Genomic DNA, 18983 nt, shown 5'->3' with positions numbered 1-18983 from the left:
AGAGGTGTCAGGTCCCAGAGGCAATGCATTGCATTATTGTTATTGTTATGATGGTGATAAAATAAAAGGAAATAAAAAGTGAAAGAAGGAAGCAAACAGGGAGGGAAGAAAGGCAAAGGAAGAAAGGGGGAGGGAATGAAGGAAAGAGAGAAGGATGAAACCAAGTAGTGAAAGAAAGAAAGAGGTAGAGAAGGAAGAAAGGAGAGAAAGGGGGAGGAAAAGGGGGAAGGAATAGGTAGGTACCTCTCTTTCATAATAGTCCAGATATCTACCTCAACTTTGATAAGTTTTACTATAGGCCACAGCAACGCGTGGCAGGGCACAGCTAGTCAAGAATAAAGTGAAATTTGTAATTAATACTTCATGCAATGATCACTAGGCGGCACATGCAATTAACTGCACAAGTCTTATCCCTGACTGCCTTAGCTAATCTTCTCAATCTCAGAAACAATTATACTTCCGCTGTTTTTAGCTCTCAATTATTCTAAATAGTTTTTAAAAACACAATAAAGTTTTGAATATGACACCAAAACCATACCCATCATCCTTCATAGATTTCATCTTCCTATACAAATGCTTCAACCCAACTATCTTTTCTGATAATTTCTACAGCACATAAAATTAACATAGCACCCTTTAACACTTTTCATAACTAAGAGAGATTTCAACTGAGTGAGGGTGGCAAAACACTTTCAGAAAACTCACTACTGCAAATCATTTGGTCATTTTTATTTTAACTGTATGTTTTTTTCTTGCAGACTTCTGAGCAATTAGGAAGGGAACAGAGAAATAGAAACAGTAGGACACGTCAGTTCTGCTAGGTTCTGATTAACAGTGAGAATCGTTAATCATGGCTTGAGTCTTATTGAATTCAATGGGCGCTAAGAAAACCTGGGGGGGGGGATAAATTCATTTTATATGCATGGAGACTAACAAACCCTTTTCATTAAAAAGGGTCTACTGGATATAGTTATGGAAGTATTACTAGGTTAGAGCCTGGATTCAGTTTAGTGTGCAATTTGCTTCATACGTCACGGAATCCTGCTCTTTGTTATCTTTAGAGAAGGTTTCTCCACCATAAAGCTTAATTTCTTCCTATAGCTGACTAAATGACAACCCAAGCTATGCAACAACCAAAAGCCACACAGAAGCACCACCTAGTTCCAAGGATCAGGACTACTTGCCTCTTAGAGAAGGTGGCCCCCATTTCCTCCTTCTGAGAGCTTCCATAAATGGAGCTGATGGTTGTGGGACTTTTGCTCATGGGGCTCTTCCTCGTGGGGCTCAGACCTCCTAGACCATGCTCAAAGGGGTGAGAGCCTCCCTGAAAGCCACTGCTCTGCAGGCTGGAACCCAGTGCCACTTTGGAAGCAGTGGGGCTGGGTTTCTGGAGAGGGCTGGGCCGGGGGGAGCGGCGCCGGACCACCACTGACTGCAGGGGGCTCTTCAGGGCCAGGCTGCGCTCCTTCGGGCTAAGCTCCCTTGTGGCTGAACCCATGCCGTAGGCGCCCACCTCCTGCCAGGCCTTAGATGCCTCCGAGGATTTCGCATCCTGGGCCGCTCCCCCAGAGAAGGGCTGCTCCTTGCCGTCATCTTCCTGATTGTCACCGCTGCCCTGAGAGGCCCGGCCTTCCTTGGAAGAGGCCTTCTTCTCCTTCAGGGAGCGACGCTTGGAGGAGTCACCTCGGCTGTGGTTCGAGGAGGAGCGCGAGGTGGAAGACCGCCTCGACCGGTCAGAGGAAGACTTGTTGGAATTCCTAGAGTGGCTCCTGGACCTCGGGGATGGAGAGCGCCGCTTGGGCGATCGGGAACGCGAGCGGCCCCGGCGAGGGCTGTAGGCCTGGCGGTAGTTCTGCCAGTTGGAGCGGTAATTCCCATAGCTGCCTCGGTTATATTGGCCCCATGGGTAGAAGCCACGGTACCTACCACGGAAATAGTAGGGCCTGCGGTATCCACGGTTGTGGCCCCGGAAATCACGGTTTTGATAGACCCGTTGGTGGCTCCTCTCCCGGTTGTGCGATGGGGAATATGACCGCGAACGGGACCGGGAACTGGGGGAAGAGAAAAAAGGTTAATGAGAAACCACTTCACAATAAAGATCAACCTTCTGACTCCAGGACAAAAGCTGACTCTCTGCAGACTTACTGTGGTGAATATATACTTCTTGTCATGTAGAGTTTTGTATGATGTAAATATTAAAATGTGTGCGCTCCAGCAAAAGAGCTTGACTAGAAAAAAACACATGCCATAAGTATAGGATGTCTGAAGGCCATTCTACATGTGATAAGTCCAACTGCCTTTCTTTTCCTAAAAATGTCCTGAATCCACCGGGCGCCAGTACAGTTGGACAGTCAGACAAGGACTGGAAAAACATAGGTTCAAATCCCTATCTGGTCACAAAACTGAGTAAACATAGACCTGTTAAGCACTTGCATTAACCTACCCTTGCAGGTTGCTGTTAATAGAGAATGGAAAATAAAAAGCCCATGTAACCTCATCAAAGAAAGCAAGATACAACTATAACACACAAGCTGAAACAAAGCTGCTAGAAATCCCACTATGTACTATGAATGCTGGACAAGACAATGTCCTCCAAGTGATGTGGAGAAGCAGTATCTTAAACTCATCCCCCGGAGAGCCACAAGACATTAAAAATAGGCCAAATGGCAAAGCTTATAAAAAGATACGCGGATGAGGAGCTATCGCAGAAACCCAACAAGCTGGAATTAGCTATCTTTTACATGCAAAACCTACATCTGGTACAACTCTGCCTTGCCTCTTGCATGACTATTGTTGAGGGGGAGGACAAGGGTAATGCTTACGTTGGATGCTGCCTCATTCACAAACACTTTCAGCAACGTAAGAGTGAAAAGACATGCACGATGCCTAGAGCAGGCAGGGAAATTGAACCAATTTCGGGGTGCTCCAAAAGCCCAAAGCTAAGAGCCAGGCCCCAGGTGGTGGCTGCGCTTTGCTATCAATTACTACTAAGGGACCTGCTTGCTGCTCCTTCCTCAATCCATTCCTGCCAACTAAGACTCTGACGAGGTTTCACATCAAGGAACTGTGAAGACTGTTTGTACAGAAGGACCCAGTGGAGATGCAGAAGACATTGAAAAATGAGCAAGACAGGTGTTCTTATTTCCCACAAACCCCAGATAAATTTGAACACCACTCCTCTGATGAAAAAAAAAAAAGAGCATGAAAAAAGCAACTATTGTCTGCAAAGAACTGAATGAACTGCCTTGAGCTGAAGCAGACCCAAAGGAAACTCCCTAGAGCAGTGGTTCTCAACCTTTCTAATGCCGTGACCCCTAAATCAGGTGTCCCATCCCACAATCATCTTCCTTTGAATGTGCCGGCTTCAGGATAGGGGACCGGGACAGGATAGGGATTCTGTTAGTGTACCGACCACCCCGCTGCACTACAGTCTCCCTACCTGAGCTAGCGGGAGTGGTCTCGGACATGGCATTGAGCTTTCAAAGGCTTCTGGTCTTGGGAGATTTCAACGTCCATGCCGAGGCCCCTCTTTCCGGCGCGGCTCAGGACTTCATGGCCGCCATGGCAACCATGGGCCTGTCCCAACTAATATCTGGTCCCACCCATAGTGCTGGGCACACTTTAGATTTGGTTTTTATTCAGGGATGGGATGAGGGTGACGGGATGGAGGAGCCGACCATCGCTCCGTTGCCATGGACCGATCACCACCTGATCAGATTTAGACTAACTGGGCCTCCTAACCTCCGCAGGGGTGGTGGACCCATTAGAATGGTCCACCCCAGGAGACCTATGGATCCAAATGGACTCCTGACGGCTCTTGGGGATCTTTCCACCTCCTTGGCTAGTGATAATGTCGATGCTCTGGTCTCTCGTTGGAATAATGAGTTGACTAGGGCAATTGACACTATCGCTCCGGAACGCCCCCTCTCGAGTAACCGAGCTAAACCAGCCTCTTGGTTCACCGAGGAGCTGGCAGCGATGAAGCGAAAGAAGAGGAGGTTAGAGTGCGTGTGGCGCAAGAACCCCACCAATCCAGCCCAAACACACCTGAATGCCTTTTTAAGGTCCTACGGTGTGGCAATAACTTAGAAAATATTCATCACAGCCAATATTGCATCAGCAAAGAATCGTCCGGCGGAGCTCTTCCGAGTTGTCAGGGGCCTGTTAAATCCGCCAAAAAGCGAGGCCTCAGACAACTCGGTGGCTCGCTGTGAAGCATTTGCTCGATCCTTCGTGGATAAAATTGAGCGGATTCGGTCAGGTTTTGACGTCATGTTAACGGCAGTCTCTGGGGATGTGACGAAAGGCATCTGTTTGTCCAGATTTATTGGATTCTTTTCAATTGGTTCAGCTTGAGAATGTGGACAGGATCCTTGGAGAGGTGCGACCCACCACATGCATCCTAGACCCCTGCCCATCCTGGCTGATCAAGGAAGCCAGAGGGGGTTTGGCAGAGTGGGTGAAGGTGATGGTTAATGCCTCCTTACAAGAAGGAAAATTTCCAGCAAGCCTAAAACAGGCTATTATAAAACTGCTGTTGAAGAAACCATCACTGGATCCCACTCAATTCGACATCTATTGGCCAGTTTCCAATCTCCCCTACTTGGGCAAAGTCATGGAACGTGTGGTGGCAACACAACTCCAGGGGTTTCTGGTAGACACTGATTATCTGGATCCGGCACAGTCTGGCTTTAGGCCGGGACATGGAACTGAGACAGCCTTGGTCGCCTTGGTAGATGATCTTCGCAGGGAACTGGACAGGGGGAGTGTGTCCCTGTTAGTTCTGCTGGACCTCTCAGCGGCTTTCGATACCGTCGATCACGGTATCATTCTGGGTCGCCTCATGGATATGGGGCTCGGGGGCACTGCTTTGCAGTGGCTCCGATCCTTCCTTGAGGGACGGACCCAGAAGGTGTTATTGGGTGACACCTGTTCGGCCCCACAACCGTTGTTGTGTGGAGTCCCACAGGGTTCAATTCTGTCCCTGATGTTATTTAACATCTACATGAAACCGTTGGGAGAGATCATTCAGAGTTTCGGAATGAGATGTTATCTCTACGCAGATGATGTCCAAATCTGTCACTCCTTCCCACCTGTCACCAAGGAGGCTGTCCAGACTTTGAACCGGTGTTTAGCTGCTGTGTCGGACTGGATGAGAGCTAACAAATTGAAATTGAATCCAGACAAGACAGAGGTCCTACTGGTCAGTCGTAAGGCCGAACAGGGTATAGGGTTACAGCCCGTGTTAGACGGAGTTACACTCCCCCTGAAGACACAGGTTCGCAGCTTGGGAGTGATCCTGGACTCATCTCTGAGCCTGGAACCCCAAGTCTCAGCGGTGGCCGGGAGAGCTTTCGCACAATTAAAACTTGTACGCCAGCTGCGCCCGTACCTTGAGAAGCCAGATCTGGCCACGGTGGTCCACGCTCTTGTCACATCCCGGTTGGATTACTGCAACGCACTCTATGAGGGGTTGCCTTTGGAAACTGCTCGGAAACTACAACTAGTCCAGCGAGAAGCAGCCAGATTGCTCACCAGAGCGGCGTGCAGGGAGCATACCACCCCCCTGTTGCGTCAGCTCCACTGGCTGCCGATCCAATTCCGAGCACAATTCAAAGTGCTGGTTTTGACCTACAAAACCCTATACGGTTCCGGCCAAGTGTATTTGTCCGTACGGATCTCCCTCTACATCCCACCTCGAAGTTTAAGATCTTCTGGGGAGGCCCTGCTCTCGACCCCGCCACTCTCACAAGTGAGGCTGGCGGGGACGAGGAGCAGGGCCTTCTCAGTGGTGGCCCCCCACCTGTGGAACTCACTCCCCGGGGAGATTAGATCGGCATCTTCCCTCTTGGTGTTTAGGAAAAAACTGAAGACCTGGATCTGGGATCAAGCCTTTGGTCACTCTGATAGCTAACTGAAGGATCTGATGATAGACAAGGACAAATGGAATGGAATGAATATATGGACTCTGAACCCTGAGCATGAGATTGTTTTATGATTTTATTATGTATTGATGTTTTTAGTTAATTGTTGAATTGATTGTATCTGTATTGCTTGTGAATTGTCTTGGGCATCAAATTGTGCCCCCACTGTAAGCCGCCCTGAGTCCCCCCCAGGGTGAGAAGGGCGGGGTATAAGTAAATGAAATAAAATAAATAATAAATAAATACAGTTCCTCATGTTGTGGTGACCCCTAACCATAAAATGATTTTCGTTCCTACTTATTTTACTACTTATTATTTAATTATTTAATATTAAATTCAATTATTCATCAAGTGCCCTGCTATGGTTGACTTCTCTGGTTGAATCAATCTGCAGTGTTCCTTAATTCGTGTTTTGGGAAATGCTGCATTTGGCGGTCCCTGTACATGCTATATGAAGGACTCCTGCAGAAGTCCTGCAGGTCCTCTCACTTCTGCAGGAGTCTACTGGATACCCTACAGCTGTGGACAAGTCTCAATAGGGACCACCAAACGCTGCACCCAAACCTGAATCAAGGAACATGAAAGGCACTGCAGACTACTTCAACCAGAGAAGTCAGGCATAGCAGAGCACTTGATGAACCAACCTGGACACAGCATATTATTTGAAAACACAGAAATGCTCAGCTACTCTAACAACCACCATGTCAGACTACACAGAGAAGCCACTGAAATCCACATGAAGTACATGGACAATTTCAACAGAAAGGAGGAAACCATGAAAATGAACAATATCTGGCTACCAGTATTAAAACCTCTAAAATCAGGACAGTAAATAAAGAACAACACTCTGAAAACTGGGGAATTCCAGGCATGAAACAATCAGGGCCAGCTAGCATCTCCCAACAAAGAATTACTCCAGGCAGGAATCTGCCACACCTTGAAGCTGCAAAGCTTTGCAATGCTAATCAAGGTGATTGGTTCCCACATTCACAGTTGCCTCCAACAGACAATCATTCTTTCTCCCATCCTGGACATTCCACCAATACATAAACCTCCCTTGCCTAGTTTCCAACAGATCCCAACAACCTCTGAGGATGCCTGCCATAAATGTGGGCTGAACGTCAGGAGAGAATGCTTTTGGAACATGTCCATACAGCCCGGAAAACTCACAGCAATCCAGTAATATAAATATCTGATATGTAGGATGTATTTTCATTATTACAAATTGAATATAATTAAAGCATAGCAATGAATCACAAAAACAGTATGTTTGGGGGAGTATGGGCAATGGTTGATGCGATTTGCAGTACCTTCAACCAATTCTGCTCTGATTTCCACAGACTACTGAGACCCCCAGGAATTACAGAACTGGACCAAACTTGGCACACAGAACTGCCATGACGAACAGAATATACTGGAGTGGTTTGGGAAGAATTGACAGTGATTTAGGGGAGATGTAGTTTGCCTACATCTGGAGAGTACTGTGACCCCAAACAGCTATGGATCTGGACCAAACTTGGCATGAATATGCAATACGCCCAAATTTGAACACTGCTGGAGTTTGGGGGGAAAAGACTGAGGAATTGAACTACAATAATGGCGGAAATGATGGTTTAACAACTGCCCGGGCTATTGGCATATCATATAACAGTGCACTAGTGAACTACCAGGATGTGGAGAACGATAGGGGGGGGGGGAGAGGGAGGGAGTTCCGGTGCTTGGGGGGCCCCCCATCGAGGTGATGATGGGGAGGGGGAGATACGGGAAAGGGAGAGTTAAAAAACCAATTCGGCCAATTCGTGAGCAAACCTTAAGAAAAATTACAAAATGTCCTCCCGACATGGTAAACTTGGGTACCAAGGTAGACGGTCCTCCCGGATTAAAGGTGGTGCTGTTGAACGCCAGGTCTGTCAATGGTAAAACATCAACCATTCAGGATTTAATCCTGGATGAAAAGGCAGACCTGGCGTGCATCACGGAGAACTGGTTGGACGAGGCTGGAGGGGTTAATCTCACCCAGCTTTGCCCACCAGGTTATGCCGTGCAACACCAACCGAGATCCGGGGGGCAGGGAGGCGGAGTTGCAATAGTCTATAAAGATTCCATCTCCTTGGTCAGGGGCCCAGCCTTACAGTTGACCTTGTTTGAATGTGTCCATCTGAGGCTAGGAGACCGGGACAGAATAGGGCTGTTGTTGGTGTACCGACCACCCCGCTGCACCACGGCCACCCTAACTGAGCTTACAGAGTTGGTCTCGGGCCTGGCATTGGAGTCCCGGCAGCTTGTAGTGCTGGGGGACTTCAATGTCCATGCAGAGATCACTCTTTCACGAGCGGCTCAGGACTTCATGGCTGCCATGGCAACTATGGGGCTGTCCCAATTAATATCTGGCCCTACCCACTGTGCTGGACACACACTTGACTTGGTCTTCTGTCAGGGCTGGAAAGAAGGTGGCAGTGTGGAGGAGTTATCAATCTCCCCTTTGCCATGGACTGACCACCATCTGATCAAGTTTAGACTTGCTGCAACTTCTAACCTCCGCAGGGGTGGTGGACCCATTAAGATGGTCCGCCCCAGGAGGCTTATGGATCCAGAAGGACTCCTGATGGCTCTTAGGGATGTTTCCACTGCTTTGGATGGTGATTCTGTCGATGCCCTGGTCGCTCACTGGAATAGGGAGTTGACTAGGGCAATAGACACGATTGCTCCGGAGAGCCCCCTCTTAAGTCGCCGAGTGAAACCTGCCCCTTGGTTCAACGAGGAGCTGGTGGAGCTAAAGCGAACAAAGAGGTGGCTAGAGAGCGTGTGGAGGAAAGAGCCCAGCAAACCGAACACGCCTACGCCTTTATCTAAGGGCATATGGCGCGGCAATAGAGGCCGCAAAAATGCTTTCTACTTGGCCAATATTGCGTCCGCAAGGAACCGTCCGGCAGAGCTGTTCCGAGTCGTCAGAGGGTTGTTGAATCCCACCTCGAGTGGGTCCCCTGACGACTCGGCAGTGCGCTGTGAAGCATTTGCTCAGTACTTTGCGGACAAAGTCGCTTTGATCCGCGCGGGCTTTGACACCACATTAACTGCAGTCTCTGAGGATGTAACTCAAGCATCTGCTTGTCCAGTTTTGTTGGATTCGTTTCGATCTGTTCAACTCGACGAGGTCATCAGGGTTCTGGGAGAGGCGAGGCCTACCACATGCATCGTAGACCCCTGCCCTTCCTGGCTGGTAAAAGAAGCCAGAGGGGGTTTGGCAGAGTGGGTAAAGGTGGTGGTTAATGCCTCCCTTCGGGAAGGCAAGATTCCAGCCAGCTTAAAACAAGCTGTCATCAAACCGCTGTTGAAAAAACCATCACTAGACCCCACTCAATTTGTCAACTTTCGGCCAGTTTCCAATCTCCCCTACTTGGGCAAAGTCCTGGAACGTGTGGTGGCCTCGCAACTCCAGGAATTCCTGGTGGACACGGAATATCTAGATCCGTCACAGTCTGGCTTTAGGCTGGGACATGGTACTTCGCCGGGAATTGGACAGGGGGAGTGTGTCCCTGCTGGTTCTGCTGGACCTCTCTTCGGCCTTCGATACCATCGACCACAGTATTCTTCTGAGACGCCTCGCGGGAATGGGCCTTGGGGGTACTGCATTGCAGTGGCTCCAGTCGTTCCTCGAGGGTCGTTCTCAGAAGGTGTCTTTAGGGGGCACCTGCTCGACTCCGTGGCCATTGTACTGTGGAGTCCCGCAGGGTTCAGTTTTGTCCCCTATGTTGTTTAACATATACATGAAGCCGTTGGGAGAGATCATCCGGAGTTTTGGGGTGCAATGTCATCTGTACGCAGATGATGTCCAACTTTATCACTCTTTTTCACCTGCCACTAAGGAGGCTGTTCAGGTCATGAACCGATGCTTGGCCGCTGTCACGGACTGGATGAGGGACAACAGATTGAAACTAAATCCAGACAAGACAGAGGTACTCCTGGTCAGTCGTAAGACCGAACAGGGTACGGGGATACAGCCTGTGCTGGACGGGGTCACACTCCCCCTAAAAGCACAGGTACGCAGTCTGGGAGTTCTCCTGGATTCATCGCTGAGCCTGGAACCCCAGGTTTCAGCGGTGGTCAGGGGAGCATTTGCACAATTAAAACTTGTGCGCCAGCTGCGTCTGTACCTTGGGAAGGCTGACTTGGCCACGGTAGTACACGCTTTGGTTACATCCCGCTTAGATTACTGCAACGCTCTCTACGTGGGGTTGCCTCTGAAGACTGCCCGGAAGCTGCAGCAAGTACTACGCGCGGCAGCCAGATTACTAACGGGGGCTGGGTACAGGGAGCACACCACTCCGCTGTTACACCAGCTCCACTGGCTGCTGATTAGCTTCTGAGCAAAATTCAAAGTGCTGGTGTTAACCTATAAAGCCCTAAACGACTCCGGCCCTGTTTACCTCTCCAAACATATTCTCCCCTACGAACCATCAAGACCACTAAGATCGTCTGGAGCAGCCCTGCTCTCGGTCCCACCGCCTGCACAAGCACGGCTGGTGTGGACGAGGGACAGGGCCTTCTCGATGGTGGCCCCTCAACTTTGGAACTCCCTGCCATTAGAGATCAGAACTGCCCCCTCCCTCATGACATTCAGGAAACTAACAAAGACCTGGTTGTGGAACGCGGCATTTGACAACTGATTTAATTCTTTGCCTACATGAAAGGAGGATGATGAATGGTATTGTGATGGTGTTGGACGATTTGGCTCTTTTAACTGTGATGATAATGTTTTAATGTGTATGGTGCTGATATTTTAATCATGTAATGAAGTGGCATTGTGTTGTATATTCTTTGTATGTTAACACATGTTGTGAACCGGTCCGAATCCCTCTTTGAAGGTGAGAGGGTCGGTATATAAAACCTCGAAATAAATAAATAAATAAATAAATAAAAGACTGTGATATTTGGGAGTTGGAGTTGATTAGATTTATAGTTCACCTACAATCAAGGAGGTTCTCACTGCATATTTGTGGCAAAGGCAGGCATGGGCAAACTTGGGCCCTCCAGGTATTTTGGACTTCAATTCCCACAATTCCTAACTGCCTACCAGCTGTCAGGAATTGTGGGAGTTGAAGTTCAAAACACCTGGAGGGCCCAAGTTTGCCCATGCCTGAGCTAAGGTCACCCGGAGAGGCACCCCCTCCTCTTCCCTCCCTCCCTCCCTCCCTCCCTCCAGGAGGCAGCGAAGCAGCTGGCGTCACCTGCAGCCAGTGCATCCTCCGTGCAGGCTGGGTGCTGCTTGACTCCACTAATGCCACTGGGTTCAGCTCCCCAGCAGCACTGAGGGTCAGCCAAAGGCAGCAGCAGCCTTCCTTCTTCCCTCCCTTTTCTCCCTCCCTCCAACACACGGACGGCTGTCTGGCTGCAAACACCGAGGCTGTAAACCTGGGAAATGGGACGTGTTTAGGCAGTTTGGATTGGGGAGGGAAGAGAATGGCGAAAAGATTGAAGAAAGGAGGAAGCAAGGAAGAAAAAGGAATGAAGGAGAAAGGAGAGGGGAAGAAGAAAGGGAAGGAATTGAATGAGGGAAGGGAAAAAAGGAAGGCAGGCAGCCAGGGAGGGAGGGAGGGAGGAAGTAAGTCCTGCGCCCTGGGAGAAAACAAAAAAGGGCATTTGTCGTCGGAAGGGGGGGAATTGGCAAGGAAGTGAGAACAATGTTCCAAAGAAAACTTTGCCCAAACCCTGCACTTGCCCCCCCCCCCAAAAACATACCCATCTGGGAAACAGACTGAATGTCAACACCTGCATTCTCTCCCTCCTCCTCCTCCTGGGGAGACCCTCCATTGCTGCACGTGGCTCCAGTTCCCGCAGGCTGTGGGGAGGAGCAGCGGACCCTTCACTCCCCCCACCCCGCACTGAGTTTTCGCGCCAGAAGCTCGGCCTGCCCCACAGCCTGCAGGGAAGGCAGGGGGAGTGCAGCGGTGGACCTCTTTGCTCCCTCCTCCTTCCCCCCTCCCCCCGTGCTGCTTTTTGTGCTCAGTTTGGTAGTTCGGTTCAGATCCAAACTGGCAGAGGGGCCCCGGCAGTCATTCCAGGGAGGTGGAGGGGGCGGGGCCTAAGGAGGCCATGTTGTGATCCCTCGAAAATTGCCTCACAACCCCTCTAGGGGTCGCGATCCCCAGGTTGAGAAACGCAGCCCTAGAGAGAGAGAGATACAATTTTGACACAAGCCACGTTGTTCTCCTTGGCTGGCTCTACAAAAGCAACCACTTGCTGCAGCTTATTTCCCCCTCTGCCTCGTCATTCAGACCCACAACTGTGTGTTCCGTAAGAAAGGAAACGTATCTCTGTGAGTTAACTATGCTCGTGCCCGATGCATCGTACATACAAACCCCATCCATTCTGTGTCTCCAGCCAAGTCATTCGCAAAGCCAAATCTCCCCCAACAGCTGCCCACCAGAACAGGCATTTTGCATTCTGGGTGAGCTCTCCATATGCCACAGCTTTCCTGAAGGAAGCCGGATATTCCCAGCCTACAGTCAGTCCTTCCTTAATGCTTTTACCCTCTGCTTAAGTTTCAACCTTTCTCCTCCATCTGGCTTAGTTCTCTGCTCCTCCTCCGTGTATTTTTACTGTTGCCCTTCTGTATCGTGGTAAAAAAAAAGCATGCTCTAATTATTAGCAGTCACTTTCTGCCTCCAGCCTAACAAAACACAGAATCTTTATTATCCTTTTACAAAGTACAATTAATTTAAAAAGCAAATAAACAAGGCAAAGAACAAATGCAAAAGTCTAAGCAGGGCCTCAAATAGTTCTCAAAAAGCAAGACCATGCACAGCTCAATTACACTTGGTCCTAGGATTATTTAACTCTTGTTTTTTGAAGAAAAAAAGAAAAGTAAGGAAGCCAATCTAAGTAGAGCAAAGAACTAGATCACAAAATCAATTCCCTTTCATAGCCTTTAGTAGGATAGATATACCTTTTTTCTCTAGATATGTGACTTTGTTGTTGTTTATTCGTTCAGTCGTCTCCGACTCTTCGTGACCTCATGGACCAGTCCACGTCAGAGCTCCCTGTCAGCCGTCACCACCCCCAGCTCCTTCAAGGTCAGTCCAGTCACTTCAAGGATGCCATCCATCCATCTTGCCCTTGGTCGGCCCCTCTTCCTTTTACCTTCCACTTTCCCCAGCATAATTGTCTTCTCTAGGCTTTGCTGTCTCCTCATGATGTGGCCAAAGTACTCCAACTTTGTCTCTAGTATCCTTCCCTCCAATGAGCAATCTTTGTTGCCAGTCTGATGTCTCTACTCTTCACTATTTTATCGAGACTGGACATTGCTCTCCTCCCAAGAAGTAAGCGTCTTCTGATTTCCTGGCCACAGTCTGCATCTGCAGTAATCTTTGCACCTAGAAATACAAAGTCTGTCACGGCCTCCACATTTTCTTCCTCTATTTTCCAGTTGTCAATCATTCTTGTTGCCATAATCTCGGGTTTTTTTATGTTTAGCTGCAACCCGTCTTTTGCACTTTCTTCTTTCACCTTGATTAGAAGGCTCCTCAGCTCCTCCTCTTTTTCGGCCATCAGAGTGGTGTCATCTGCATATCTGAGGTTGTTAATGTTTCTTCCAGCAATTTCCACCCCAGATTTGCATTCATCAAGCCCCGCGCATTGCATGATGTGTTCTGCATACAAGTTAAAAAGGTTGAGTGAGAGGATGCAGCCTTGCCATACGCCTTTCCCAATCTTGAACCAGTCTGTTGTTCCGTGGTCAGTTCTGACTGTTGCTACTTGGTTCTTGTACAGATTCCTCAGGAGAGAGACAAGGTGGCTTGGTATGCCCATCGCACCAAGAACTTGCCACAATTTATTATGATCCACACAGTCAAAGGCTTTAGAATAGTCAATGAAGCAGAAATAGATGTTTTTCTGAAACTCCCTTCCTTTCTCCATTATTCAGCGGATATTGGCAATTTGGTCTCTCGTTCCTCTGCCTTTTCTAAACCCAGCTTGAACATCTGGCAACTCTCGCTCCATGTATTGCTGGAGTCTTCCTTGCAGGATCTTGAGCATTACCTTACTGGCATGAGAAATAAGGGCCACTGTGCGGAAGTTGGAGCAGTCTTTCGCATTTCCCTTTTTTGGTATGGGGATATAAGTTGATTTTTTCCAGTCTGATAGCCATTCTTGTGTTTTCCATATTTGCTGGCATATGGCATGCATCACCTTGACAGCATCATCTTTTAAGATTTTAAACAGTTCAGCTGGGATCCCGTCGTCTCCTGCTGCCTTGTTGTTAGCAATGCTTCTTAAGGCCCATTCAACCTCACTCCTCAGGATGTCTGGTTCTATTTCATTCACCACACCGTCAACACTCTCCTCGATATTATTATCCTTTCTATACAGATTTTCTGTATAGTCTCGCCACCTCCTCTTGATCTCTTCAGCTTCTGTTAGGTCCCTGCCATCTTTGTTTTTGACCATGCCAATTTTTGCCTGAAATTTACCTCCAATGTTTCTAATTTTCTGGAAGAGGTCTCTTGTCCTTCCTATTCTGTTGTCTTCTTCCACTTCCATGCATTGCTTATTTAAAAATAGTTCCTTATCTCTTCTGGCTAACCTCTGGAATTGCGCATTTAACTGGGCATATCTCCCCTTATCACTGTTTCCTTTTGCTTTCCTCCTTTCTTGGGCTACTTCCAGTGTCTCAGCAGACTACCATTTTGCCTTCTTGGTTTTCTTTTTCTTTGGAACGTACTTTGTTGCCGCCTCCTGAACAATGTCACGGACTTCTGTCCATAGTTCTTTTGAGACTCTGTTTACTAAATCTAATCCTTCAAATCTGTTCTTCACTTCCACTGTATATTCGCTAGGAATGTTAGTGAGATCATATCTAACTGGTCTGTGTATTTTCCCTGATCTCTAGTTTTATTCTAAATTGAGCAATAAGAAGTTCGTGATCTGAGCTACAGTCAGCCCCAGGTCTTGTTTTCACTGACTGGATGGATGTTCGCCACCTTTGGCTGCAAAGGATGTAGTCAATCTGATTTCGGTGCTGACCATCTGGTGAAGTCCATGTATAAAGCCGTCTTTTAGGTTGTTGGAAGAAAGTGTTTGTTATACACAGCGAGTTTTCCTGGCAAAATTCAATCAGCCTGCGTCCCGCTTCATTTTGTTCTCCCAGACCATGCTTGCCTGTTGTCATTTGACTTCTCACCTTGGCATTCCAGTCTCCTGTAATGAAAATAATGTCTCTTTTGGTGTATTATCCAGTAGGTCCTGCAGTTCCTCATAGAACTGATCTACTTCTGCTTCTTCAGCAGCTGTGGTTGGGGCGTATATTTGGATCACTGTGATGTTGAAAGGCTTTCCTTGCACTCGAATTGAGATCATTCTGTCATCTTTTGGGTTGTATCCAAGCACTGCTTTAGCGAATTTCTTATTAATTATGAAGGCTGCTCCATTTCTTCAATGTTCCTCTTGTCCGCAGTAGTAGATCTGGTGGTCATCTGATGTGAAGTGGCCCATTCCAGTCCATTTCAGTTGCTGACCCCCAGAATGTCTATCTTTAGTCTTGACATCTCATCAATAACAACATCCAATTTGCCCTGGCTCATAGATCTTACCTTCCAGGTTCCTATGGTGTGTTGATCTTTAGAGCATCAGATTCGTCGTTCACCTCCAGTACCGTCGGCCGCTAGCCTTCCTTTCGGCTTTGAGCTAGCTGCGTCATCACATCTGGGGCTAGTTGAACTTATCCTCTGCTCCTCCCCAGTAGCATTTTGGCCATCTTCCGACCTGGGAGTCCCATCTTCCAATGGCATACCGACATATCTCTGGTTGTACTGGTCCATTTAGTTTTCTTGGCAAGGAAACTGGGGTGGTTTGCCATTGCCTTCCCCAGGGATCACGCTTGGTCTGACCTCTCTGCCACGACCATCCTGTCTTGGGTGGCCCTTCACGGTTTTGCTCATGACATCATTGAGGTGCTCAAGTTCCAGCGCCACAACAAGGCGGTGATCCTTTGCTGGAGAGATATGTGACTAGTTCTACCACATAACTGTTGCCTGGTAAGTTGAGGCTAAACTATCCATCAGAAACACAACTGTTCTTGACTTCCGGTGGACATGGCGACGGGATAGCCTCGTCGAGAGGGAGCTCCCGACGAGGACCAGCGTGGGTGGTTAGGTAGAGCTATAAAAAAAAGCTCCCCCCTTTGCCGGATTGAGTGCAAAGGTGTCGTGAACCCCAAGGACGCTTGAGGCCCCAAAGATCTCTCCCCCCTCAAGGAGGAGAAATCGAGAGGGTCCGAGCGGGAAGGGGAAGCGAGCCACCCCGCAAGGATCAAGCCGCGAGGCTTGTCTAACCGCCGCCAAAACCACTCAAAATAGAAGAAGAGGAAGACAGAAGAAACCCCGGCTGGGGAAAGGAAAAAAGAAAGACCCCAACCCCAGGTAACGGGAAGGTGTTCCCAAATTAATAATATTTGAAGGAAGGGAGGAACGGAGGGAAGAGAAAGATAAGGAAGGCTGAAGAAGGAACAAACAATAAGAATAAAGAATAAAGAATCAAAGAATAAAGACAATCAAGGAACATAAATTATATATAGGTGATTTGATAACTTGGGCAAATTGGACTAAATTGGATAAGAGGAAATTTGGCGAAAATAGATCAAATTAATGGAAAATAAGCTGATCTATGGAAATTAATCTGTATATATATACTATAATTTACTATAAAAGAAGTAAGGAGGATAAAGAGCACCTCACGCAATCCTAGTGGAGGTTCCTTTTGGAACTAGAGACGGAAGAAAGAAAGATAAACAATACCGACCTTGACGCCATTATTGTTGAGTCTACCCCTGCCTTCTTTATAAACAATCTGGCTGCATGAAGTAAAGGAAGTGACGGAGCAGGAACAGGAAGGCAGGAGACTCTGGAGGACTAAGAAAAGAGAGGAACCAAGAGGGGCCGGAAAGGAGTGAAGGAGGAAGTGACGTGGCGGAAGGAGAGCTGGCGCCATTTTGGATCATAGAGAAAAAACGTTATAGACTGGTAGAGAAGGAATTTGTGCATTTGGAAGACAGGGAGAATTGGAGGAGCAAAGGAGTGGCGGTGCAAGCATAAGAGTCATAAATAGAAGTGACGGAGAGGAGATACGAGGACGAGAAGAAGACGACGACGGACCAGGAAGAGAAGAAGACGGCGACGGACCAGGAAGAGAAGAAGACGACGACGGACCAGGAAGAGAAGAAGATGACATCGGACCAGGAAGAGAAGTAGACGAAAATTACTATAATTGGGAGGAGAACTGGATGATAAATAACCATTGAAGGAACAATCACAAAGAGGAACAGATAAGTAAAGGACTAATCTAAAATTTTGGTGCCCCCAAGTGGAGGAAAAGAGTCTGTGCTTCCTATTAGAAAGTTTATATTTTAGAAATTTTAGATTGGTGATAAATTGATAACCCATTGTAGTCAATATACTATTACATGAAATTGACTTTAAACAAGATAGTGTCATATCCTTTTTAAAAGGGGGAAAATTAGAATAAAATAAATAAAATTAATTAATATTGGTGAAAGTATTAGATTTTAAATATTAGTGGGTAGATATATTATGACTGAATGAACCAACTTTATAATTTGTTAATAATTGAATAATTGAAGACCTTTAAGAAGTAAGAAGTAAGAAATTGACTTATATCACAATTGGCTATGAAATTAAATTAAATTGATGGACTTTTGCTTTGAAAATCAATACTATAATTGATAATAGATGTAATTAGAATAAAGATTTTTGGGAAATAAGAGGCAATTGGGAAATGACAACTCCAGGTAAAGCAGAGTCAAGAAGAGGATCATTGGATATAAATCCTAAAATGGATAATCTTTTAAAAGAAATTAAAAAGATATCAGAGAAACAAGATGCGTTGAAAACAGAATTGAAGGAGGAAATGAAGACTAAACATGAGGAGTACTATAAGAAACAAGAAGGAATAATTACTAAAATGACAGAAGAATTTAAAGTAATGAAAACAGAAATAAAAGAGGAATTTGGACAGATAAGGAAAGATATAACACAGCTGGATGGAGAAGTAAAGGAATTGAAAGCCTCTAAAGAGAAAATAGAAGGAACGCAAAAGGAGATGACACAAAAAATAAAAGGATTAGACAGACAAAGGGAAAAAATAGAACTAGAACAAGAAAGACTACTGCAAATGCAAATGGATTTTCAATTGAGACTCAGAAATATAATGGAAGACGACAAAGAAGATATAAGATTATTGATAATCAAAATTCTGGCAGATTGTTTGGAATGTGAGGGAGATGAATTAGAACAGGAAGTGGACCAAGTCTACAGGATATCATCATTTTATTCTAGAAGAAATAAGACAGATAGGGACGTGATAGTGAAATTTACAAGAAAGAAGGTACGAGATGATGTGCTTTATAATAATAATAAAAAACCAATCTTTTACAAAGGAAAGAAAATAGCGGTTCTGAAAGAATTCCCACAGGCAACCTTAGCAAGAAGAAGAAAATACTTTTTCTTAACAGAAGAATTGAAGAAAAGAATGATAAGGTTCAGGTGGGAAAGAAAAGAAGGGATAATGGTGACATACAAGGAAGAAAGATATTGGTTGACAACAGAACACAAGGCCAAGATTTTCTATGAAAAACTTATGAAAGAGAAGGAAGGAGATGAAGAGCAAGGAGAAGAGGAAGAAGAAGAAGAATTAGGAGAAGAAGAAGAGGAAGAGGAAGCAGAGGTAGAGGAAGGTGAAGAAAGAAGATTATCTACACCAAGGAAAGGAGTAAAGGCAAAAAAGGCAAGATATAAATCACCAAAGGATTATGGCTTTTTAGGAAAAGAACCAAAACCACAGAGAATGACACCACGGAAAAAGGAAGAAAAAGGAGGTCAGAGTTCGGAGCAAGCGGCAACTGAAACAATGGAATTGGCTTTTGGCGACACAGGATTGGGACCAGATAAAGATAAATAAAATGATGGAGAGACAAATAAAATGTTTTTCGAATAATATTAACGGTATGAATTCCCCCCAAAAACGGAAGAGAGTATGGAGGAGTCT

The 18983-nt window shown here is 46.7% G+C and overlaps 1 protein-coding gene across 5 annotated transcripts in view; it reads right to left on the bottom strand.

Moving 5' to 3' along the window:
• LOC137095564 (thyroid hormone receptor-associated protein 3-like) overlaps window positions 1-18983 on the bottom strand; it is a 66691-nt gene that overhangs the window by 25774 nt on the left and 21934 nt on the right. For all 5 annotated transcript variants that reach the window (XM_067462344.1, XM_067462347.1, XM_067462348.1 and 2 more), the window contains one exon: window positions 1185-2051. In XM_067462344.1, coding sequence (XP_067318445.1) covers window positions 1185-2051 — 867 coding nt within the window. The remainder of the gene's footprint in view (window positions 1-1184; window positions 2052-18983) is intronic.

Source organism: Anolis sagrei, chromosome Y (assembly GCF_037176765.1).
Source record: "Anolis sagrei isolate rAnoSag1 chromosome Y, rAnoSag1.mat, whole genome shotgun sequence".
NCBI classification, from domain to species: domain Eukaryota; kingdom Metazoa; phylum Chordata; class Lepidosauria; order Squamata; family Dactyloidae; genus Anolis; species Anolis sagrei.
Note: the sequence above shows the minus strand (reverse complement) of the source record. Positions and strands in the feature narration are given on the sequence as shown.